The sequence below is a fragment of the Pongo abelii genome, chromosome 1 (genome assembly GCF_028885655.2).
Source record: "Pongo abelii isolate AG06213 chromosome 1, NHGRI_mPonAbe1-v2.0_pri, whole genome shotgun sequence".
In the NCBI taxonomy this organism is placed as follows: Eukaryota; Metazoa; Chordata; class Mammalia; order Primates; family Hominidae; genus Pongo; species Pongo abelii.
The window spans coordinates 25,022,523-25,048,355 of NC_071985.2; the positions used below are offsets into that span (position 1 = coordinate 25,022,523).

The following is a 25,833-nucleotide window of genomic DNA, read 5'->3' on the forward strand; positions in this document are numbered from 1 at the left end:
AAAATAGACCCTGGAGTCCAGATAGAGCTGCCTAGGCAGAGGCCACATCTGCAGCATTTGTGCTCTTAGCAACATCGTCCACTCAGACACCAGGATGTTGATTTGTCCCAGGGCTGGTGGTTCCTGGCTTTCTTCAGGGTCTGGGCTGGGCTGGTGACTAGAATGGGAAGCAATAGCTGGAAGGTACAAACCAGACCCCGATTCTCCAGATGAAGAGTTCTCTGGAGATGACCCCAGGGTGTTGCACCTGGGTGCCTGGGATGAAGGGGGCATCGGTGAATAAAAGTGGGGAATCCAAAGAGGCCAGGTGGGGAAGGATGGAGGGGAGGGTTCCCAGCCCAGTCATACATGTCAAGCTTAGGCACTGTTCCCCCGGGGAATTGACTGGTGGGCAAGGATGAGCATTCCCTCAGAAGGGAAACTTCTCTTCCCCTCCCCAGCAGGTGGGGCTAAACCTCTTGCTGTACAGCAGGTGCTGCAGCTCAGGGCAGCCGCAGGGTAGTGCCGACGTATGCCGACGAGGCTTAGCCCAGGCATCTCCCCTGGGTCCCTCTGCTACCATGCTGAAGACTCCAATCACAGCGTCTTCACATCCCAATTATACTGAAAATGAACCTCAGAGCCCCTGAGGAATTGCACTTGCCTGATCGGAAAAGCAAATATAGCAAATGCAAAGTAAAAGATTATAGTGTAATCTTTGCTGAATGTCAACTCTTTCCCGGAAACATATCACCTCCACACTTGCTCACGATCAAGTGCTCCTTCTTCCCTCACCTTTAGATCTGCTGCTTAGAACACAACAAGCAGCTGGCTTGCAGCCTGCCCCAAACAGTCCCTGCCCCTTAACGACCACTCAGCCATGTCTCAGGGGTGACACACACAAGGGGAACCTTGGCAGATGGTGGCAGAGATCCCTTGTTATCTCCCAAACACCTCTGGGTTCGGCTCTGCCATGACCCCCACCAACTCACAACACAGCAGCCAGAGAGCCAGTGAAGGGCTTTTCACTTCACTTGTTCCTCCAGCCCCTGCCTGCACAGACACTGGACATAGACACTAATGAGCAGAGGATAGCTAGAAGAGGAAGTGGTGATGCTGATGAGTAAATAAATTATTCAGATCACAGAAAAGGAGAGACACAAAGGGGTCTGAGAGTCTGCTAAGCTCTGAATCACCCAAGATCACATGTGCCTTCTCCAAACTTGACACCAACCTCCTTTGCAAAGAAAGGGCTTTTCCAAGCATCGTGCTTCAAATTGCCTCTCAAGGCAACTGTTGTTGAAGGGCTGGGAGCAGTGAGGAATGAAGAGGGAGTCACAGCGTCTCTACAGCACAAGAGCCGAAAGGGGCTGTTCTGTCACCTGCCCAGCCACCCAGATGAGAAAAGTGCCGCTCAGAGAGGTGGGGGAGGCTGGTGAAAGAGCACACACTCACTGTCGCAGAGCAGAGGGTGTCCTGTCATGTTTGCACACACACACATGAATAGCGAGAGGAAATGGAAAGGTGTTACTGAACTAGAATCCACTTGCCCCACACAGTAAAATCTCACATCCACACCGAGGTTTTGCAGTGGGAGAAAGGAGGGCATTTATTTGCAAGGCACGAAGCAAGGAAAACTGGGCAGCTCACTCTCAAGACCCGGCCTCGTCTACAGTTTACAGGCAAGGGTTTTTAAAGGCAGGGTTACATGTCAGGAAAACAGAAGTTAAAGGCAAAATCCTAATTCAATGCATGGAGGTGATACACGGTTTCGGCCTCAAAAGGTGGGATATCTTGGAGCCTTATGGGTCATGAGTGGAATTAAAGGTTCTCTGATCTGCAGTCGGGTTAAGGAAGCAAGGCTTTGTCTATAATCTTGGGGTCAGCAGAAAGGAATGTTAAGCTCTGGCCTGTGGGTGACTTCCCCCCAGGCCCTCAGGAAGAAATTTAGAACAAAGAATGACAGACAGAGTTCGGTCCTCAGTTCCCCTTTATCTGAGGTCTACCTGCCAGCGGATGGCATTTTCCATTTTCCATCTGGTAGGGGTCCAGGTTTCTGAAAAACAACTCAGGGACATATGTTAAGATGTTATCTTTACTTTCTAAAAGGAACCAAACATGTTCTGGCTCTAATTTCCTTGGCTATTGTTTTAAGCTATTATCACCTTCTTGCTTATCAGGCTGTTCCTTTACTTTTCAAGGCTAGCTAGGTACTTGGAATTTTCCTTGAAGGAACTCAAGACTTTCCATTATTTTCAAGCTTGCAAGGGTGGGACCAGCAGGCCCCTAAGAGGGCTCACAAGACAGACACCAGGTCTTTCTCCTTTTCAGCCATATCTCCTTCAAGGCCTGAAGGAGGAGGGGGACATGAGGACTCCATCCAGGTCTGAATCACATCATCATCAGGTAATGGGGCTTCTTGTATTTGAAAATCCACTTGAAGAGAATGCTAGGCAGTGTCTGCCAATTTCCTAAGGAAGAGAGAGCTCAAAGGTCAATAGTATGTACTGAGCCTCCCATGACCCTGGGGTCCTTGCTGGGAGGGGAGAAGGCTGCTCGGGAATTTACCTTCCTATCGGGGAAAGAGAATTTGCAGACCAAACAACCATAAGAATACAATTCCTGAGCAAAACAGTAAGGCTCACTTTCCACAGCGAGAGATACATATCACCTTAAGGATGTACAGGAGGCCCCAGTCAAAAGGCAAACCGGCAGGTTAAGAAGCAAATCATGAGAAACTTCCTGGAGGAGGAAGGAAATTGGAAATATGGATTGGTAAAAAGTAGAACTGCAAATAAAATAAATAATGGCATGTTACAGGTACAGAGGTGACACCAAGTATAAAGTATTGACAAGGTGATGAACTTCATTTAATGCGAGGTCCTAGGGCAGGATCGTGAGAGGATAAGACGGAGTATCATGGAATGTTGGAGAGATCCCGTGGCCAGTGCTTCCTGAAGCTTCCTAATGCTACCTGCATGTTCTAATCACTTGGGAGCTAAAAATTCAGAGTCCTGAACCCCCATAAGGCTTCCTGAGAGATAATATCTAGGGATGTGCCAGCTATGGGAACCACTAACCCTGCCACCCCTCCTTTTACAGAGCTGGAAACTGGGGCCCAGAATGTTACGGCACCGCTGGTAAAGTCAGGAAAGGCAAACCAGAGGAGAGTTCTAGAGCCCAAATTCAGAAGCTCAGGTCTGACAATGGCATGGGGAAGAATGAACCACAGGAGAATCCACCTGTCAGGATGCACATCCTGCTGGGAGGGACTCGGGGGTATCCACAGAGACTTCTGGAGGCCCCTGAAAAAGGCTGATCCTGGAGGCAGGGGCTGGGCCAAAACCCTGTCAACATCCCTTGTCCCTTGGGAATCTCCCCATGGTGTTCAACTCTTCACCTGCATCCTCTGCTGACACTGCCCGGCCTCTCCCTGGGTGCGCAGGCTGTAAAGCCATCCAAGGGCCGGGTCAGCCACTAAGGAATCTGGAGTGGAAAGTGCAGGCTAGCCTTGCCCAGTCTCTAGGATGTTGGCACCTGCTCACAGGTACAGCCACAAGGCATTCTTCCATCTCGCTGCATGAGACTTTTCTTTCTTTTATTGTTAGGGCAGGAAATATTTCAGTTACATTCAAAAGCAGGCTTTCTACATTGGAGACATTATAAACAGGAAATGCCCATTTGCTTAATTTTACTTTTCTTATTCATCAATTTTAAAAGCATTGAAGCCACAGCAAATCTGTCTTCCGCAAGGCAAGGGTCACAGGTGCCACTGGCAGAGAGGGAGTGCCAGACAGGGGGACTGGGGGGTGGGGTGCAGACAGAAGATGTTGACTGGCCAAGGGATCACTGAGGATAGAAAGGGCCTCAAGAGGCCACCCAAGAAGACAGCACCACAGAGCACTGCCTGTACCCAGCGGCTGGTGACATTCATAACATGCTAACTATGTGAGCAATAAGAGCTCAACTGGCCACTTGGTAATAAGCCAGCCGTTACCTTGTTCATGATCCGTTCCTGTGAGACTGTACTGAGCCAGACAACACTATGACAAAGGGAGAAAGGGTGTGGTTTTGTTGGTGGTTAACAAAGATCTTCTGAAGGCAAGTCAGGGGGCCAGTGCTAAACAGCTCCTGAAAATACACGATCTTCATCTTGCTATGTTGAGGCAGGAGAGGGTGACCCCGCCGACTCAGAACATCAGGAGGCTGAAGCAACTGTTTTGCCCCTTGTTTGACAGTTAGAGAATGCAACGCAGAGACAGGAGAACTGACTTTGGGGGCGGGGGGAGGGGGTTGGAGACTGGCATCCTGGTGCAGCACATTGCCTGTCTCGCAACTCTGAATTAGGGCTGCATGTGTGTGCAGGGACCTCTCAGATGGAAACATCTGCTCACTGGTAAAGAATGCATCTCTCGCTGGGCGTGGTGGTTCATGCCTGTAATCCCAGCACTTTGGGAGGCTGAGGTGGGTGGATCACGAGGTCAGGAGTTCGAGACAAGCCTGGCCAACATAGTGAAACCTTGTCTCTACCAAAAATACAAAAAAAAATTAGCCGGGTGTGGTAGCATGTGCCTGTAATCCCAGCTAGTCGGGAGGCTGAGGCAAGAGAATCGCTTGAACCCGGGAGGCAGAGGTTGCAGTGAGCCAAGATCACAACATTGCACTCCAGCCCGGGTGACCATGCGAGACTCCGTCTCAAAAAAAAAAAAAAAAAAAAAAGAATGCATCTCTCAAAAACAGATAGATGATAGATAATAGATTAGATAGTGTAGATAGATGATAGATAAATAAAAATCTTAAAGCAACCTTCTAATTCACATCTTCCTCAGGGCTAAGTAATATCTTAAATATGGAGATTGGCTGAATATTATATGTGTACCTCTTTTTTTAATTCAATCAATGTCTTTCTCCTTCAGCCCATCCAGAAAACAACCAATGCCACAAAATCCAATTAAGAGTCGTGGAGGAAGGAGGAATAGTAAGTACACACAGCTGTAAAGATCAAGTAACTACATCAAACTTTGACTCCTTTAACAACTTTGCCACATCAAACTTTATTTGGCTCCTTAAAGGAACTCATTTTAACAGAGCTGCCAGCACACAGCATAGCTCAAAAAGATCAAGTTTTTGTTCTTTATTGATGTTGCTATAAAGCACACTAGCTTGTCTGATGAAAGCTCCTGGGATTGGACACCGGTCTGGTAATTAGGAAACAGAATTCCCCTCTGGGCTTCATCCTGAATAGGCCGTGATCTCGGCCAAGTCACTTTACCTCTCTGGGTTAAAGTATCCTCATTTCCAAATGAGACGACAGAACCAGGTGATCTTAGGTCCCTTTAGGTGTCAGGATTCCAGGACTATGTGATTACATGACTCTATCCTCTTTCATCAATGTAGTCAAATTAAAAGAAAACAAATCTGCAACCCGAACTCACCCAACCCAACCCCATTACCAGAAGGATGGTGCCATCAGCTAAGACCTGGTGTGCCAACACAGAGCAACCAACGCTTCTAACAACGGAGTGCCACAGCTGCTCCTGGTTAAGCCCTTGACCCCAGACGTTTTACTGTCTTGGGTTTTGGCTCGTTGTATTGTTGATTTTTCTTTTCTTGAACGAAACATTCCCCTTGGTATTTTGATATAAAAAAGAGGGTTCACGCCCGTAATCCCAGTGCTTTGGGAGGCCGAGGCAGGAGGATCGCTTGAAGCCAGGCGTTCAAGATCAACCTGGGCAACGGAGTGAGACCCCCCCCATCTCTAGAAAGAAAAAAAAATTAGCCAGGTGTGGTGGCACACACCTGTAATCCTAGCTACTCAGGAGGCTGAGGCAGGAGGAATGCTTGAGCCCAGCTGAGCCCAGGAGTTCACGGTGACAGTGAGCTATGACTACACCACTGCTCTCTAGCCCAGGCAACAAAGCGAGACCCTGTCTCTAACAAGGAAGGAAGGGAGGAAAAAGTGAAGAAATATATGGACTAAGCTAAGAAGTAGGTCTCAGAAACAACCAAACTTTTGCATGCTGTGGGCTGACTGTTCATGTCCAAGGCCAAGGCCGGCTCGGCTGTGCTGTGAGGTCTGAGTCAGCATCCCTGTCCTAGCAAAGCCCCCGGCACTTTATTTTCCTCCCTGTTGCTCAGCAGGACTCACTTCTTGAAAATGCTTGCTGTTCCTACAGTCATTTCTCTGTTGATTTTAATAATCTTGCCACACCAAACTTTATTTGGCTTCTTTAAGAAACTCATTTTAACAGAGGTGCCAGCACACAGTATAGCTCTGAGCCATAATATCACCTCTCCCCGATAGGGTTTGGCTCTGTGTCCCCACCCAAATCTCATCTCGAATAGTAATCCCCACGTGTCCTGGGAGGGGCCTGGTGGGCGGTGATTGGATCATGGGCGTGGATTTCCCCATGCTGTTCTCATGATAGTGAGTGAGTTCTCACAAGAGCTGATGGTTTAAAAGTGTTTAGGGCAGTTCCCCCACCTCACTCTCTGTCCTACCACCATGTAAGATGTCCCTTGCTTTCCCTTACCTTCTGCCATGATTATAAGTTTCCTGAGGCCTCTCCAGCCAGGCGGAACTGTGAGTCAATTAAACCTGTTCTTTATAAATTACCCAGTCTCAGGTGGTTCTTTATAGCAGTGTGAAAACGAACTAACACACCCCTCGTGAGACAACGGATGCTGCCTCCCATTTATGGAGCAAAACAACTTATACTCCGAACAGTGCTGGAAGCTACCAACTTTGCTAATTATGAGTGAGCAGCTCCTGGCGGGGACGCAGCGGGGCATATTAAGTGGTGCAGGTAGGGCCGAGGAGGGGCCTCCACCCCTGGCTTGGTGTGAATCAGGGACGTGAAATTGAGCACCTCTGCTCAACACAGACTAGATGCAGGGTAACTGGGCGGGGGGGCATTTCTTAGGAAGAGGAGTGAGTTGCGAGGCAGGGGCTTATGCTCCATGGGGGACAGTAAGAAGAAAAGGAAAGGAAGAGCTAGGTTTCACTTTACCATTTATCCTCTAGAATTTGGGCCTGCACTGACTGGGAGACACCAAGCTAGCAAAAAACCTTTTTTTTCTTTTCTTTTTTTTTTTTTTTTTTGGAGACAGAGTCTCAATCTGTTGCCCAGGCTGGAGTGCCGTGGTGCAATCTCGGCTCACTGCAACCTCCACCTCCCAGGTTCAAGCGATTCTCCTGCCTCAGCCTCCCGAGTAGCTGGGACTACAGGCGCGTGCCACCATGCTCAGCTAATTTTTGTATTTTTAGCAGAGACGGGGTTTCACTATGTTAGCCAGGCTGGTCTCGAACACCTGACCTCATGATCCACCCGCCTCAGCCTCTCAAAGTGCGTGAGCCACCACGCCCGGCCTCTTTTTTCTTATTCTTAATTCACACAACTGCTGTTCCTTCCAAGTGAGCACATGCTCTGCTAAAGTCCTGCAAAGCCCTCATCCAAGCGGATTCTGTGAAAGCTGCAGGCTCAGAAGGACAAACACGTGCCACGGAAGCATGCTACACTGCCTCCACGGCCAGGGGATGTTTTCATGAGAAGTGGAGATTTTCCTAAGGGGCAGTGGGTAGTCATCCCCTTTCAGGGAAACATGTTCAGGGCCACAAGTCCAGTAAATCCATACTCCCCCACCAGACCACAGCTGCTCCTCATCAAGCTGAGAAGGAAGAGAAATAAGATGTTTTTCTGTAGCTCACATGGATAACACATCAAAGAGTCTGTGGCACCAAGAAGTTAATCTTGACTTTAGAGAAAATCTTGCTTTCCCTGAACACAGGTGAGGTGACAAGCTAAAAAATTAAACCAAAGAGCCGAAGCAGTGATTATCTGGCATTTTTTGGTCACCCACATTTATGCCACACTTCCACACCAGTCTGATTTCCTCTGGAGAATTCTCCCACTGAGTGCACTCCTGGTGAGGGGATAATCCAGGGGCCTGCCCTTCCACTGCAGAGATTAAAAGGATGCCTGGAGACCCTGCCATACTTCTAGTTCCCACTGTGTACAGCCAACAGGCAGCACTCACCCAAGCTCAGCCTTAGACGTTCAAAGTGATTCAAGGACAGAGATCTAAATCTGGCTATTCTATTGTTTCAAGCCTTGTTTTCTGGACTTTCCATCCATTTTATGAGTACTCCAATTCCCTTCCCATAAGTTCCTTTTTTGGTTATGATGACCAGAACTGATTTCTAAGAATCTTAACTGCCAGGCCTGGTGGCTCATGCCTGTAAGCCCAGCACTTTCGGAAGCCGAGGCGGGCGGATCACTTGAGCCCAGGAATTCAAGATCAGCCTGGGCAACGTGGCAAAACCTCATCTCTACAAAAAATACAAAAATTTGCTGGACGTGGTGGTGGGCGCCTGTGGTCACAGCTACTTGGCGGGCTGAGATGGGAGAACCGCTTGAACCTGGGAGGCAGAAGTTGCAGTGAACAGAGATTGCGCCACTGCATTCCAGCCTGGGGGACAGAGCAAGAACTTGTCTCAAAAAAAAAAAAAAAAAAAAATCTTAACTGATACATTCCTTACTGAGAAACCTGACACCTCATAACCAGGAAGCCTATCAAGAAACAAAACACAACAGGAGAAAGACGAAAGAATAAGGGGCAGGGAGCAAGCAATAGAGAACCACAGCATTTGGGGACTGGTAGGATCTTAGAGGTCACTTTGTTGAGCTCCTTCATTTCACACACAAGGAAACAAAAGGTCCAGGGGGATGCAGGGAGGTTTGCTAAGACAGAGAGGTTTGCTAAGGAGTGCCCCTCAGCAGCACCACCAGCCCCATTCGCTGCCAGCCCCTTTCTAGGGCATGACTTTTGGTACTAAAACTGCCAACCAATAAGAGGAAAGGATGTCAAAACTGAACACATTTTCCTCCAGTCCGCACATATGCTTGGCTGGCCTCCGCTCAATTCTCTTATCACTCTCCGGAACCTGTAAGAAAAATTATTCCAGGATAAGTCATGATCTCGTTATGACCGAGTGGCTTGAAATCCCACAGCATCTGGGCCAGTTCCCAGATCCAGATGATTTCACATGAGCTGGGAGACCACCTCTCCTCACCACCCCACCCCGCCCTCACATATTGCATCCCAGTGGCTCTTCCAAATCCCTTCCCAGACCTGCCCCCTACCCAATCCTCTTGTGAAATGACCACTGCAATTAGAACCCCATTGGACAAGGACTTTCAAGCTACACCCAAAGGCGTGCTGATGACATAAGACAATAACAATGAGATTCTGCTAGATATGGGATTCACTGTAGCAGAATGTGGCCTGTACCATTTCCCAACGACCACAGAGAAAGGAAGCAGGATAACCTAGGTATCTGTTCAGTGGAGAATTTAGAAGCTATTGACACAATGTGTTCTCTTCCACCCCGGTCTGCCTATACCTGCTCTAAAGGCTCCCAGTTTGCAGTAGCCATAGGGAGACACAGAAGCCCAGATATGTAGCTCCTCATCCACATCCACATGCACGTGTGTTCAGACAGGACCTCTCTCCCTGCGCCCCACTCGAGAGTGGGTTATCTCAGACCTACGGACAACGCAGTGCCCTCGCAATGTGTGTCCCCTTATTCCCTGGCCCTGGACCTCCCAAGTCCTATTTCCTACTCTTTGCATGCCGGGGAACTACCTAATCATTTGGCTATTTCCATAGCCACAACTCTGGAATGCAGTTACTAATTCCTTTTTCTTAAAAAGGTTTACAGAACACAGTTAAATTTTTTTTAATCCAAGATACAAATGTCTCTATTATATAGGGGACCATCTGGGCTGCTACAGCTAGCTGGCTATGTTGCTATCAACTCTTTTTTTAGAGTTCATGAATCAGTTGCCAATAAGAAAAAAAAGAAGTAGTTAGTGCCAAGACTCTGCTTCCCTCCCCTGCATTCTTCCCCAGCAGGAGAGCTGCATCCCGGAGTCAAAATGGACCATGCGAACACAAAACCAGAAAATATACTTAAGACTGATGCTCTGGAAATGTCAGCCCACGGTTCGAGACACTGTGGAGGTGGGAGGTGGTGTCAGCTTACTTCCCAGCCCTAGGGCCCACCAGCTAAGCTAAGTAATATTGTGTAGCCTCCACAGATCTAAGATGTATGCACAAGAAAAGGAATAAAAGGAGGGCAAAAGAGAAAGGGAGAAAGAAGGGAAGATGAACAAGAGGGAAAAAGAAATGAGAGAAAAGAAAGAATGAATACCCAAGGGCTGGGAAATCCCTAATGCCAGGGACTCACCAACAACCACAGACTTCTGAACCAGCCAGACTGCCCAGAGAAGCCACTGAGCAGTGGTGGGAGCTGAGTTCAAATTGGAAACCAAAACCTTGAAAGAATATGAATGGGAAAGCTGATGAATGGAGAGGAACGCTAGGTGGATTCACGGTGGCATGGCCTGCCATTCCTCCCTTACTAGGATGAAAGGGATCCAGTGAAAAGAGAATCAGTGAGTCATTCTGTCATCCCCATGTCCTGAGCATGCACCTTTGGTTTTGTTGTTGTTTTTTGAGACGGAGTCTCACTCTGTCGCCCAGGATAGAGTGCAGTGGCACAATCTCAGCTCACTGCAACCAACCTCCGCCTCCTGGGTTCAAGTGATTCTCCTGCCTCAGCAACCCGAGTAGCTGGGATTACAGGCACGCACCACCATGCCTGGCTAATTTTTGTATTTTTAGTAGAGACGGGGCTTCACCATATTGGCCAGTCTGGTCTCAATCTCTTGACCTCATGATCCGCCCACCTCAGCCTCCCAAAGCGCTGGGATTCGGTTTTTACAGACACTGCAAACGATCAGAAATTACAGCTCCATTCTGGCCAGACAACATACCCCAAGGGCAGAAACCACCCACCTCACTCACGTGAAGGCAGTTTCAGGTGTTAATTACACTCACAAGCAACCACAAAAACAGAGTTGGGAGCCCTTCGCCAGAAGCCTCTGGATAGTGAGAAGCAAATGATGGTTGAATAAATGTGTGATTAATTGTTCCCACTAAGGCATTCAGCCCAAAGAGTGCTAACTGCAAATGGGCACATAAGCATTCTCCACCTCCCACCCTCACCCCAGGAGGAAGAAGAAAAGCAAATTCTATCCTCCACAAAATATATGGCCAGGTAAGTGTGGGATGTGCATTGCTATGGAATTTTTTGTTGTGGTGGTAATTGTGTACATGTGTGAGAGAGAAACTACCTTTTTACAAATCTGGTTGTTTTTTAAATCACGTTTGTGACTCAAGGCAGCTGAAAAACATTAAAAAATAAATCATCCCCCAAATTGTCTCCCAGTGAGCTGACAACCTACTTCATTTCCATACCCCCAACAACCCCCAGCTTAGGGGCAAATATGGAAGTGTAAGACTTCAGCTCCTCTGCAGCACAGGTAAGGCCGCCTGGTCCACACTCTCTCCTCCTCAACCACGGATGTGCTAACCCTTTGCACTGATCTGAGAACAGAAATGCAAATAAGGTTTTAATGAACAATAACAAAATTCTTGGCAAGATGCCCTTTGTGCTTAATGGCAGGTGCATTTCTCAGTTCTCGCAAAGCCAAAAACATTCACAGCCCTAAAATCACGGGAAACACCGCTACTCTCTTCCTGGTGAAATCCTCTGGAAGAAACAACTGTAATCATGAGGCAAACTCCCTGGCAAAGCCCAAGAGTTGTCTTCAATAAAATCTCTGTTTAAGGACCATTTGTAACTTCTCACAACTAGACCTTAATGCAAAAACTTCAATAAAGATTTTATAACTATTTTGTTCACTTATGACATGAAGGTTCTAAGAAATGCAGTAAAACAGACCAGATACTTTAGCAAATGCATGAAGTGGGTCCTGCTGTTGCTCTAGCCTAGAGAGGACAGCAGAGAGACAGCAACCATCAGGGGCCAGAGGGTCAAGAAACAGCAGAGGGTCTGTGCAGCATAGACTGAGGAACAAGAGTTTCTGCCTGTAATATCACAGGAGCCACAAAAAATTAAACATTAAACACTTGATCCAGCAATTCCACCTCTGAATACATACACAAGAGAACTAGAGGCAGGGACTCAAGCCCTGGATACTTGTACACCCACATTCACAGCAGCATTATCCACTGTAGCCAAAAGGTGGAAGCAACTCAGTGTTCGTCGACAAAGTGGTGAACAAAATGCAGTCTATCCATACAACGGAACTGTCGACAGAAAGAGTCAAACTCTGTAAAATATTTGAAGAGATTTATTCTGAGCCAAATATGAGTGCCATGGCCCATGAAACAGCCCTCAGGGGATCCTGAGAACACGTGCCCAAGGTGGTGAGGGTGCAACTTCGTTTTACATATTTTAGGGAGACATGAGGTATCAATCAAATACATTTAAGATATACATTGCAGCCGGGCGTGGTGGCACACGCCTGTAATCCCAGCACTTTGGGAGGCTGAGATGGGCAGATCATGGGTTCAGGAGTTCAAGACCACCCTGGCCAACATGGTGAAACCCCATCTCTGTTAAAAATACAAAAAAATTAGCCAGGCGTGGTGGCATGTACCTGTAATCCCAGCTACTCAGGAGGCTGAGGCAGGAGAATTGCTTGAACCCGGGAGGCAGAGTTTGCAGTGAGCTGAGATTGTGCCACTGCACTCCAGTCTGGGTGACAGAGCAAGATTCTGTCTCAGGGAGGGAAAAGAAAAAAACAGATATACATTGCTTCAGTCCAGAAAGGCAGGACAACTCAAAGTGGGGGTGGCAGGTGGTTGGGGCAGGGGGTTCCAGGTCCTGGGTAGATTTAAATTTTTTCTGATTGACAGGTAGCAGGCTTCAGAGAGAACAGACTGTAAATATTGCTTATCAGACTTAAGGTCTGTGTTGATGTTAAATGCTAGTTGGTGTTTCCTGAATTCCAAAAGAGAGGAGGGCATAATGACACATGTCCCACCTCCCTTCCCCTCATGGCCTAAACCAGCCTTTCAGGTTAACTTTTGAGTGCCCTGGCCAGGGAGGGAGCCCATTCAGATGGTTGGTGGGGGGGGTGGGCTTTGAGTTTTATTTTTGGTTTACAGAATATTACTCAACCTTAAAAAGGAGAGAAATGCTGACACAGGCTACAATATGATGAACCTGGAAGACATTATGCTGAGTAAAAGAAGCCAATCACAGGAGGATAAATACTGTATGATTCCACTTATACGTGGTGTCTAGAAGTAGATCAGTTTAGAGGGACAATGTAGAATGGTGGTGGCCAGGGGCTTGGGGAGGAGAGAATGGGGAGTTACTGTTTAATGGGCACAGAGTTTCTGTTTGGGAAGGGAAAAAGTTCTGGAGATGGATGGTGGTGATGGTTATACAACAATGTGAATGTACTTAGTGCCATTAAGCTGTACACTTAAAAACGGTTTAAAAAAAGTAAATGTCATATATGTATTTTACAACAAATTTTTTTAAGTTAAGGGAGCCAGACTGAGCCCCAAGTAGAAACTGCAAGGTAGGGTGAGATCCCTTTCGCTCTCAGGTAGCCAGGGGAATAGAGACAGTTGAGAGAAGCGTAGAAGCAGGATAGAACTAGAGAAAATGGATAACTTGTCTAAGTTTAGACCTGGGCTAAGTCTAGACCTGGCTTAGTCTATTAAGTCTAAGTCTAGTCAAGTCTAGACCTGGGCTAGACTATTAAACAATAGAGTCTGAACAGAAATACCCAGTCTGATTCAAACTCAATTAGTGTCTATACATACTCCAGAGGCAGAGGTAAAAGAGACAGCCCCTGCCCTCCATTTGCTGACCAGCAACAGGGCCTGTATCAGTCCTTCGGCTGGAGTAATCTAATTGTTCTTTCAAGATAATGGCCTCTGAGACTCAGGTGGTGACGAAAGGTTCTGTTCTCAGAGCCCCTGTCCCAAGCAGGAGTGCCAAGGCCCATGGTGGCAGTGGCAGAAAGCAGGCAACCCCTGGAGAGAGAAGCCATTTCCTCTCACAATGGCACCCTGGGCCTCTGAGCCTCATTATCAGACTCACTCGTGGGTCCGAGATGGCACTGCATTGACTCCCTTTCCAGAGTCACAGAGCAGATTTGCAGGAGCGGGCCTCAGTCCCCACGGGTCTGCTAGTGCACACAGGACCCACTGCACACTGCCAGACAGACCGTCCTAGCCAGACATGGCTCCTGCAGCCAGCCACCACCGTCCCCAAAGTCACAAGCTCCCTCTTTTCTTTAAAAGAATGAGACCCACGGGCCAGGTGTGGTGGCTTACACCTGTAATCCCAGCACTTTGGGAGACCGAGGCGGGAGGACCACGAAGTCAGAAGTTTGAGACCAGCCTGAACAATATGGTGAAACCCCGCCTCTACTAAAAATACAAAAACTAGCCGGGTGTGGTGGCATGTGCCTGTAATTCCAGCTATTCAGGAGGCTGAGGCAGGAGAATTGCTTGAACCCAGGGGGCAGAGGCTGCAGTGAGCCAAGATCGCACCACTGCACTCCAGCCTGCGTGATAGAGCCAGACCTCGTCTCAAAAAAAAAAAAAGAATAAGACCCACAAGCTTCTGGGTTCATAAGCCAGAATGAGGCTACCAAAGAGGTGACTTTTCTCTGCTTTCATGGTCAGTCTGAGAGCCACCACCAGTCATGCGCTCAACACGTGTCCACCAAGTCCTCCTGAGTCCCGTGAACACATATATTGGACTCCAAGGGCCCTGTTCTCCATCCACCCCTGCTTCACTTAGAAAGTCCAGGCACAGGCACACAGAAGTGTGTAAGAACACAGGTTTGTACCTGGAGAAGAACAAACAACCCATACAACCTGTGGTAGGTTGGAGTGAGTAAAGTTGCTGATGGTGAGACCCAGGCTCGTCAGTGACAGCACATGGAAAACTTAGATCCAAGAGGCAAGAAGGCTCTGCTTGTAGAAAGAAGAATAAATAGACATATCTACGGTGCAATAAAGTCTACCTGTGGGGTTGGGGCTGTGAGATGGGGAGTTGTGGGAGACTGCCTGGAGAGGTAGGTCAATGCTACGTTGTAATAGGCTTCCAACCCCAGATTGAGGGGTTTGGACGTTATCCTACAGGCAGTTTACGTCGATCCCATGAGACCCCAAGATTAGTCTTCAATCCTCATGCCCTAGAGCAGGGATCATCTTAACCAAGATTCTCAAGTCTTTTAATGCCTAGGACACTGTGCACACAGAAATGGTGGTGGCCCCGTTACAGTCTATCACCCTAATCTTTAGATATATTTTTTAGTTTTTTATTTAGGCTTTATTTTAGCATATGCAAGAATGTCTCCTGTTTGCTTCTCTTTCTATGCCAAATTAAAAATATTTGCGAGTCTGATCATTATGCCCTGGATTTGTATTCAGAAACCAGTTCAGGATCTAGCTGTGCATTTAGAGTTTTCAGTGACCAGTTTCTGGGAGTTACGTAGATTCCAAGTGTCATTAAGAAATGCAGGCAACCCTCAGCTAACCCTGTTAAGATGCAGACACTCTGGCTATGAATGATCCCAAACAGCAACCACTTCCAACCCTGCAGATCTGAGTTGGTCACTCATGCAAATGACCTCACTATTTGTAGCAGAGCTCATTTAATGCTTCTTCTCTAGATTAAAACAGTTCAGCTTATTTTTCTAAACACCCTCCAGGTCCTAGAAGAAGAAGCAACTCAGAAGCAATATGAATGGCAAGGATTTCAACCTGGAATTTAATATCTGCCTTATCTAACCCACAAGGGGACTATCTACACCTAGTTGTCAAAGGATGGAAGAAAGGTGTATTTCACAATCTATGATTTAAAAAAAATGGGTACCACAAGATAGCAGTGGGATCGCTATCTTGAAGCACAAAATCAACATATGTGATGTTGGAGAGACTAGCGTGCAGCCCCCTGCGTCAGCCTCGACATCATCCTCTGCTTTTGGGCGTACACATGGGTTGCTGGGCTGCAGTCACCATCTGACAGCCCTTTCCTGTCACAGCTTGTCTTCTTTGGTGTCTGTTGTTCACAGCCTCTCCCCAGCAGTGCCCTCCTCCACACCTTCAACCACCCTGATCTATCCTATCCACCATCTCCCCTCCACTTAATTCTGGACTGAAGCTCAGTTAGCCTCCCTTACACAGAGAGAGCCACCAAGTCTAGGATTCCATGGGCCTTCAGCAGAGCCCAAAAATGTGCTTTTTTTTTTTTTTTTTCTTTTGAGACGAAGTCTCACTCTGTCGCCCAGGCTGGAGTGCAGTGGCACCATCTCAGCTCACTGCCAGCTCCGCCTCCTGGGTTCATGCCATTCTCCTGCCTCAGCATCCCGAGTAGCTGGGACTACAGGCGCCCACCACCACGCCTGGCTAATTTTTTTTTTTTTTTTTTTTTTTTAGGAGAGATGGGGTTTCACCATGTTAGCCAGGATGATCTCCATCTCCTGACCTTGTGATCTGTCTGCCTCGGCCTCCCAAAGTGCTGGGATTACAGGCGTGAGCCACCACGCCCAGCCAAAAATGTGCATTTTTAATAAGAATCCAGATGATCGTCATAACCAGGTAAGTCTTGGAAAGTATTCATTCAGGAGGAGTCTGTCAAGCTTAAGCTGGCTGTAATAAATTATCCAGATCCTTAACTTATTTATCGGCAATCACTGAGTTCCCACCATACTGCCCCATGCTGGACACTGAGACCACAAGTGAGGGCAACAGTTTCTGCCCTCCAGAAGCTTACAGTCCAAGCACAGAGACAAATACAACAGTGGGACTCAGACCAAGGGACAGGTGCAGAGGACAAGTGGACTCAGATCGCCAGGGAGAATGGGGCTTCCTAGAGGACAAAGGCTGCAGCAGAGCCAGTCAGGTGAAGAATGAAGTGGGGAACAGCATTCCAGGGAGACAGAATAGCCCATTTGGAAATTGCAAGAAGGTGAGGATATCTGGAACACAGAAAATGCAAAATGTGGCTAAACAGTTAACTGGGACCTGGTCCTCCCAGCCCTCTTCTAAACTTTGAAAGTGAGAGAAACCAGAAAAAGCTTTAGTCTGGGAATAACATGGAAGGATCCTTTCAGGTATTAGATCACTCTTGGTAGCCATGCGTGGGGAGGATTAGTCCAGGGGAGATGATAACCAAGGAGGCCAGCTTGGAAGGGACCACGATGCTCTGAGAAACAGCAAATGGGGGCCTGAACCAAGGCAAGGAAGGGAAGCATGGAAGGAAGGGGACAGACATGGCTGGTGACTACAGAAGGAGCAGATGGGGTAGAGAGGGTCTCTGGGTGAAGACTAAACCCACTAGGGCCGTGAGGAGTGAGGAGGGCATGAAGACAAGCTCGGCTGGGATCCAACTGCAGGGCATGGGGCAGGTGGCCCCATGGACACACGGGTCAGTGTCGGGGGACAGGTCTGGGAGGCCAGGAAACTACCAACATGGAAAGGAAGGTGCAGAAAGAAGAACCCACAGGGGAGATGGAGGAGAAACAGGGCCCCAGAAAAACAACATTTGAAAACAGTTGCAAAGAAGACACGGAGAGCAGTCTCAAAGCCATGGAGAGGCCAAGATAAGCACTAAATGGTGCCCAGAGATTGCCACAGGAGACCACTGATGTCATCATCAAGTGCTGAGCTGAGAAGGGGCAGGGGCACAAGCCAGGTGGCCAGAAAGGAAATAAGTGTCTTTGGAAAAGAGATAAGATACACAAATAGCAAAATGCTGACACTTGCCAATTCTGAGTGGTGGATGCAGAGGGCTTTGTTTTATTAGTCTCTGTGGTTTCCGAGTGTCTGATGTAAGAATCCAAAGAGGTGATGGCAGGCAGGATGTGGTGAGACAAAACCGCTCTGCAAGGGAAGAGAGGTTGAGCAGCATCTAGAGGGCCTGGGGACCAAAGGCTTGTCTGCAGCCCAGAGACACCACAGCCTTTGAATCTGCCAGGGGGTGGGGACGGGTGGACCTGCGAAGGGCAGTGGCTGAAGACACAGACAGGTGGGGAAAAGTGATGGAGCAATGTCCACAGATAACTAGGAGGGGAGGAAGTGGCCTCAGATGAGGGAGAGACTCTGCTGCTTCTGAGTCTGAGAAGGAAAGATAAATCATTAATCAGAAGTCTGGGGAGGGGCAGGATCCTAAGACATCCCTGTCTGATCATCTCTATCTTCTCCAGGAGCTGGAATTAAAGTCATCTGCTCAGAGGTGGCCAGGGGTGGGGGGCAGTTTGGGGAGCTTCAGGGGGCTCTGAGAAAATGACAACAATCTAGAACAGTGTTGTGGAAGCTGAAGGAACTGACTCACATCCAGCTGATGAGTTAGAAGGCAATACTGAGGCCAGCTAATGTCAAACCGTGCATCCACCTGGGTCCCAGCAGCTCCTGGGTACCTGGGGTGAGAGAAGAGAGGGAAGAGAGTGGATTCCTGGGAGACTGAGGCATCCACTACAGGAGCAACAGGAAACAGGATGCAGCAGTGGAGAGCAGCAGCAGGAGCTAAGTGGTGGATGATGAGGGGTGATGACACAGAGGAGGAAGTAAATCCTACAGGAGCGATGCATTGAGAGAAGGAAAAGCCACAGTCAAAGGAGGGCCAAGAGCCCCTGGGGCAGCAGAGTGCGGGAGTAGAGAACAGGGAGCTCACTGCAGAGGCAGGTCCAGGGCAGGTCAGGGGGCCCAGGGACCACAAAGATGGAAGTGGTCACCAGAGGGGAGGTCAGACAACCAACAGCACTCAGCACCTTGCAGGACAGCAAGGACAGGACAGTGACCAGGAGCCAAGTCCTCAGTGGTGCCCAGTGGGACAGTGACCAGGAGCCAAGTCCTCAGTGGTGCCCAGTGGAGGGGCCCATGGGAGTGAGTCAGATGACGGTGGCAAGGGCACCATCCAGATAGCACAGCTACTGAAGAATGAGGCCCCAGAGGAACCTGTTTGCAGACTTACTGGGAGAGAGGTCCACAGCAGAAAACAAGTCCAGAGAGCAAAGCGCAGAGCCGTGTGGATATACAGAAGGCAAAAGCACCAGGTAGCCAGAGGGGCTTGAGTGAGGCAAGGGCCCGGGCACAGCTTCAGGGCCAGTGTAGGCGAGAGCTCCAATTGCCTGGCAAGAGCCTCACAACATTCACTGCCTTTAATGTTTGTTCAGTAACTCAAAAGTCAAAGACAAGTTACTTTAGTGTCTCTAACATCCAACCCGTGAGGCCTTGAAACCTCACCAAACAGTTGGGATTGGGGCTGGTGCCTGATTGTTTTAGGTGACCTGTGAATTCTGCACACTTCTCTCCTCTCCTCTCCCACATGACTGCAGTGGAAATACAATGATGACGTAAGCTTTCTTTTTCAGGGGGAGTTATTGCAATGCAAACAAGGATAAAGTGGCAAGCAATGCAAACAATGATAAGGTGCCATGCATCAACCCAGACATTACATTTTCCAGGTGTTCTCTCCAGGGATAGCCAGTGCTTCTCCCCAGCCTGCTCCTCTGAAAGAGAACCAGCTCCACTCTCATCAAGAAGGGTCCTGTACCCCATGGCAATGGCCAGTCTTCTTTGCAATAATTAGCTTCCAAAGTTTCAAAGTGCCAAGCATGGGGGAAAATGCACATTGTCCAAACTACCTAGAAAGCAGTCCTTAAAAAGTAGCCAGAAGCCAAATCAGAAACAAGTTACCATTAGTCTGTTCTCCCACTGCTAATAAAGACATACCTGAGACTGGGTAATTTACAAAGAAAAGAAGTTTAATGGACTCACAGTTCAGCATGGCTGTGAGGAGGCCTCACAATCATGGCAGAAGGTGAAGGAGGAGCAAAGGCATGTCTTACATGGCAGCAAGCAAGAGAGCATATGCAGGAGAACTGCCCTTTATAAAACCATCACATCTCATGAGACTTATTCACTATCAATGAGAACAGCACAAAAAAAAACCCATCCCCCATGATTCAATTACCTCCCACCAGATCCTTCCCACAACACGTGGAGATTATGAGAGCTACAATTCAAGATGAGATTTGGGTGTGAACATAGCCAAAACATATCACTATGTCAACTGGAAATGCGTCAAGCCAGAAGGAAACAAGAATTTGTCCTACGAGTATTTATACCAAACACTCTCTATGTGTCAGGCACTGTTCTGGGCTCTGGAGAAACAGTGGTAAAGTAGAAAACGTCCCTGCTCTCATGGAGCTTCCTTCCACTTCAGCTGTGGGGCAATGGACAGTCACGGAGGGAGGAGATAAAAGGGGGATGGAGCAGGCTGGAGCTGCAGACATCCCACCTGAAAGTGAGATGCCAGAACGAACAGGGGCATCACAAGTAGAACAAAAAGCGGAGACCAAGTAAGACCTGGCAGTGAGTGCAGTACCCTCATCTGAGTAGGCCAAGGCAGGGTCATAAAAAAAACAGGCTATTTATTGTCAACCCCAAGCATCCTACCATTTCACATAAACCCATTTTTTGTTTCCAGGTGGGTACTCTGAGAAACTGAGATGTTTACTAGATTTCCAGAGGCTGAGTCTGTGACAAGGTGGAACTGGCAAAAGGCTCCACCATGAAGACATCTTCTCTAACAAAACTGCCTCTCAGCAAATATGTATGTCATCCCTGTCCAGGGCCATTTAAACCCTCAAACAGCAAATGCTGCTGTGAATCCAAAGAAATTTCAAGGTGAGATGGTGCATCAGATCTTTCTAGGGAATTTTATTGGGAATTAATTTTATTTGTAAATTGTCAAAACTCACAGTGATTCCAAATATAAAAACTTCAAAAGCTAAAAACCTGAAATTCAGTAATGAATCTTTGATCTTTTCAAAGAATAGCTTCATCTGTGTTTATATAAACGAGACACGCTGCAAACAGGCTTAACCAAGCTGGAGCAGAGAAGGCTCTTGTGAGTAAACACTGTTCATTTTAAACTGGCTGGAAATACACATCACTTCACATCAAAAACCCTTTACAACACTTTTTTTTCCTTCTAAACATCCACATGCAATTTTTTTTCTTAGAAATGGGGTCTCACTATGTTGCCTAGGCTGGTCTCAAACTCCTAGGCTCAAGTGATCCTCCTGCCTCAACCTCCCAAAGTGCTGGGATTACAAGCATGAGCCACTGGGCCCAGCCATATGCAATTTTTTAAAGTACACAAGAGATAATCTTTTCTGGATAAGATTACTGATGATTTTATTTAATTACAAATCATTGTATTTTCAGAATTTTGGACACGGAACCTGTACCATTTTATAAGCAGAAGTCTAATTTAAATAAATAGAATTTTCCTCTTCTAAAAAAGGATATATAGCATGTCTTGAGTCTGGTTGCTGTTGCCATTGTAACCCCAATCAGAAATTCCAACTCTAAAATTTCATTTATACAGAGAAAGGTAATCCTTTGGATATAAATTATTATCTAAGTTATGAATCCAAAAATAGTGACTACAGTTAGAGAAAGGGCTTAGGCTTAAGAGTCTCACAGACCTAGCTCAAGTCCATGCATACCAGCTCCAATACATATCAGCTGTGCAACCTTAGGCAACCTTGTAATCTCTCTGATCCGGTTTCCTCATCTGGGAAATGTCCGTTATGAGGACTAAAGGGCTGCCTGGGCAGTAAGAGGCCAGGTGCCTGAGGATATGCAAAGCCACAGAAAAAACTCAGTTTTCTTCTGCTTCTTCCAAATGTGATAAATGTACTCAGAGATAGTAGCTGAAATAAAATAAATGGGTAACTTGAAATATTTTCAACTGAAAACAAATGCAGATAAATTTTCAAAGTAAAAAACAAGACTTGAAAGAAAGGCTGGCCACATCTATCCTTACTCCCAGACATCCAGTGGGAAAAAAAGGGGAGGAAAACGATTGGACTGAGAGATCCTCTGTAAAGTACTTAAAACTTGTCCTACAGCAGACAGCCAATACATAGTAGCTACCATCATTACCCCTAAGTAGGTACGTACAATTCAACAAGAAAAGCACGCCATCTTCATATCTTACAGCCTAGGCATGGCAGCATGGCAGGCATTTTAACTGCTATATGTTGTTAAGTGCCCAATTCATTTTTTGGGGTATTGATATATATCACACAATCAATATGCCTTGTCCGATCAAGAAGTACATAACGAATATAAGAAGCTGGAAAGAAGGCAAACAGTCTAACATAAAACCAAGTCTCCTCAATTTTGGTCGAAATAATTACTACCATGTAACTAACACCCAGACATACAAACCGTGCCCTGAAATCAGGGTGTCTCTGGTTTCCCAGTTCGATGTTCAGGAACCAAATCAGTGTGATGGGGTTTGGGTTGTTTGATTTGGAGAGAGGGAAAGGGACAGAGAAGGAAAAGACTAGGAAAGGAGGGACTGAGACTATGAAATTATTACTGTAATTTGAAATCAAAACGCACAAATTCTTTTCATTATTAGAAACAAGAATCTTGCCACTTCCACGAGGAATCTGGATAAAACCTGAGTTGGGATTTGACTGCACTTCAGCCACCCCTCGATAAGGGGGTGAGCATTGAGAAGCTGGAGGACAGAGCCAATGCTGGATGAGGGAACACCTGATTTTCATTCAAATGTCAACCAGCTGCACAAACCACTCAATTAAGCTGTTCTTGAATTATTAATCATCTTCCCCTGAATGAGAGAAAATTATTCTTTCTGGTTACTTGCTCTGCTTCAGGGACCAATTCAGACAACTCCAAGCCAGACTCGAGTTTGAGGGAGCTCTCTGATACCTGACACCCTCTGGCCAAGGCAAAAACAGAAAACAGGAAATGAAGTATTGCAGAAGAAAAGGGAGTAGTTGGCCTTCTAGAATCCAAGTAACTCCCCATATCCAAAGAAGCTGAGAAAGTTCCTTTAAAGCACATTAGCAGAGGTTTGCTGCACTGCTTGGGCATGATCTAATCTGTACTCCTTTCTATTCTAAATCAGGTAAGTTTCCTTTTCCCTTAAGAACTGTCAACAACTTCAAGCCTCAATTTTCTACCATAGATTAGACCCAGCCTTGCAGAGCAGAGAAGGGACGGTGTAAAATCCCATTACTTCTAAACAGCGGAATTTTTTAAATCATCCCCCAAATATCTATGTTTGGATTCCCTGTCACCCCCCGATTCCTAAGTCTACTGATGCACGGATTTACACAATCTCAGAAATGGGGGAAAGCTTAGCGATTATCCAGGTCAATTTTCTCACTTTAGAGACGTGGAAGGAAGCCAGCAAGGGTCTTTCCTAAGGTTACATAATCGGAAGCCACCTTCCTCCCCGAGTTTCCCCTCTCCTCTGTGTCAGAGCCCTGTAGCAGGAGCTGCTCTAGCTGCTTAGTTCTATTTTAAGACAAACTCTCACTCTGCAAACCACTTATAGAAAACAAGGGCATCTCACCCACCCTGCAATTTTCTTCACGTCTTCATTTTGGGTCATCCCCACAGTATGAGAGTCTGTGATGCTCACCAGAACCATGCCTCCAGGAATTCGTCTCAGGGTCCTTCCCTGTCACCTAGACGCTGGACAGGGCAAGGTTGTCAAAGGTGGGAAATTATGCACTGGGGTGCTCCTTCTAAACATTTGGCCTTGGCCATTCTTCTCACCAGCCCTCTGAGGGTGAGGATAGGGGGCTTAAACAACCTCAGAGAAGGAAGGCTCGAGAGTTGCATGCACTCGCTAAATGTTGCACAGTCTTTGAGAGGACCGGCGTACGCACTCCTGCGCTCTCTCTCAGTACTTCTCTTCCCCTATTCAGAAGCTTTCGCTCCTCTATTCCCACCCACACCTAAAGAACTGGGATCCACGGCTGCCCTCCACCTGGCGTAGCCCCGGGAAGGGTGACAGGAAGCTTGTGCGGGCTGGGGACGCTGGGGGCCTAGCGGAGGTTCGCCAGCTGCAGGGGGTCTTCAGGTGTCGGACTTCAGACGCCAAGAGGGCAGAGGAGGACACCGTCGTCGCTCTCCACGGTCTCTCTTCGTGACTTTCCTCCATGGCCTTAATGATGCCTGCCCTTCCCCAGTCTCCCTCGCCTCCTTGCTCTTCTCTTCCTCGCCTTTCCCCCACCGCCTTCCACTTCGACCCCCATCGCCTGGTCTCCTTCCTCTCCGTGGGCTCGGCTTCTCCCTACCTCTTACAAGGCGCTCCCGTCGTGTTTCCACTTTGTCTCCAATTATGTCTAAATGCAACCCACCACAGATGTTGACATTTTAAATGTTTAGTTATTATAGCTACTTGACTAATTGCCGGGACCGACGGCGGCGCTTCTCCTTCGCCTCCCGCCGGCAGGAGAGGAGGCGGCGGGAGAGGAAGGGGTTAGATGTGGTTGTAGCCGCGGTCGGGCCCTGCAGAGGGTGTCCTACCCGGGCACCAGCGGCCCCCCGCCTCCAGCCAGGGCACCGAAGGCCCGCCCGGCGGGATGCAGCGAACTGCCTCCTGCCCCGGGACAGAGGAGCGGCAGAAGGTCCAACCTTCCGGTCCGCCCACGCCCGCAAGGTGGAAAAGGTGGGGTGAAATCGGGGAAATTTAGCGAAATTGGGGTGAAAGAAGAGAGACCAAAGTGAGTTACTCACGTGCCAGATGGCGAAGAAGATGAGCGCAGCGCACAGCACCAGAGACAGCATGTAGCAGAACGCAGCGAAAGTGAAGGCCATGGCCGGCGGACCCCAATCCCACCACACACTCCAAGAAGCCCCTAGGAACCCGATGTCTCCCTAGAGGACCGCAATCCCTCAAAGGAGCCGCGTCTGCACGCTCCTCTCCAGGCTACTGCCCAGGAGGGCGCACAACTAGCGGAGCGACTCGAGGGTCAGCGAATAAGCGCTGGATTCCCGCAGGCTCCGGCGACCCCAGACCCGGCCCTGCGGCGAAGACAGGAAAATGTGTGTCAAGTGTCGCCGGCGGGAACCGTCCGCAAATCGAAGAAGAAACCAAATCAGCAGCGAACACCTGCAAATTAGTGCCAAGCTGTGAGCCCCTCGAGACCAACACGACAAGCGATGCGACGACTCCAAGGAGGACAGAGGGAGGAGGTCCCGTCCGCCCCAGGAAGAACTCTCTGCTTTCCTCCACTAAACCGCAGAGGAGAGACGAGCGCTCCGCTCCGGACCCTCCCGCGCCACCGGGGCGCAAACAGATAGTGTCCAGCGAGGTGCCCGAGCGGCCTCCGAGCTCCTCCCAAATCCCAGAGCCGGCAGCGCTCTTTCCCGAGAGAAGGGGTCTTTAGGTAGCCGGGAGGAGGTAGGTCCCGTTGGTCCTGCGCCCCAGACGCGGCTTCCAGCGCAGCCGTGCGCTCCGAGGCGCGCCCGTCCCCAACTGCGACTCTGGCCAGCCAGCCTCCGCAACCCAAGTGTCCCGGAAACTGGGGGTCGGACCGGGGCGAGCACTGGCTCCACCCAGCGGGCCAACTCCCGCCCGGGTGGCTGTAGCAGTGGGTTTCAGGCCAAACGCTGTAGCTCGCTCCACCTGCTGCTGCTGCCGCTGCCGCCGCCGCCGCCTTTGCCACTGCGAGAACTGTAGCGGTGCGACCCGGGATTCCCTCCTCTCGGCGCCCCACCCTCGACTCCTGTTCCGCTGAGCGCGCCCTCCCAGGCGGGCGGAGACTGCAGCGCCGGGGGCTGAGGAAAGGTGGGTGGCGAAGCGCCGCCGGGCGCTTGGTGGCCGCTGCCGCCGCCACTGCAGCTGTGCACGCCCGCCTCTCGGAGGAAACTTGAAGCCAGCAGTACAGACAGGGCTGGAGGCCGAGCGGAGGTGGGGCGGGACCGGTTGGAGCAGGGACTCTTTAAACACGTGCGTCTGGAGGAGGTGGGAAGCTGCGGAAGGGTATGGTGTGTGCCTCGCGCCTAAACGCGGCAGCCGCCCCTCCCGGTTCTTGCAGTTTCGCCTATCGGAGTGGGAAGTGTGGGGACTTGGGGCGTTGCCTGGTGTTGGTTGGGGATACAGTACAA

At 48.7% G+C, this 25,833-nt stretch overlaps 1 protein-coding gene across 3 annotated transcripts in view; it reads right to left on the reverse strand.

Annotated features, from left to right (window-relative positions):
• The window catches only part of CNIH3 (cornichon family AMPA receptor auxiliary protein 3), a 126,544-nt gene extending 101,092 nt beyond the window's left edge, over nt 1-25,452 (reverse strand). The window contains exon 1 of one of the 3 annotated variants that reach the window (XM_024245262.3): nt 24,460-25,452. In XM_024245262.3, coding sequence (XP_024101030.1) covers nt 24,460-24,540 — 81 coding nt within the window. In that variant the 5' untranslated portion in view covers nt 24,541-25,452. The remainder of the gene's footprint in view (nt 1-24,459) is intronic. The other 2 variants (XM_024245264.3, XM_063716567.1) reach the window with 2 other exon arrangements.
• Nucleotides 25,453-25,833: the final 381 nt, after the last annotated feature.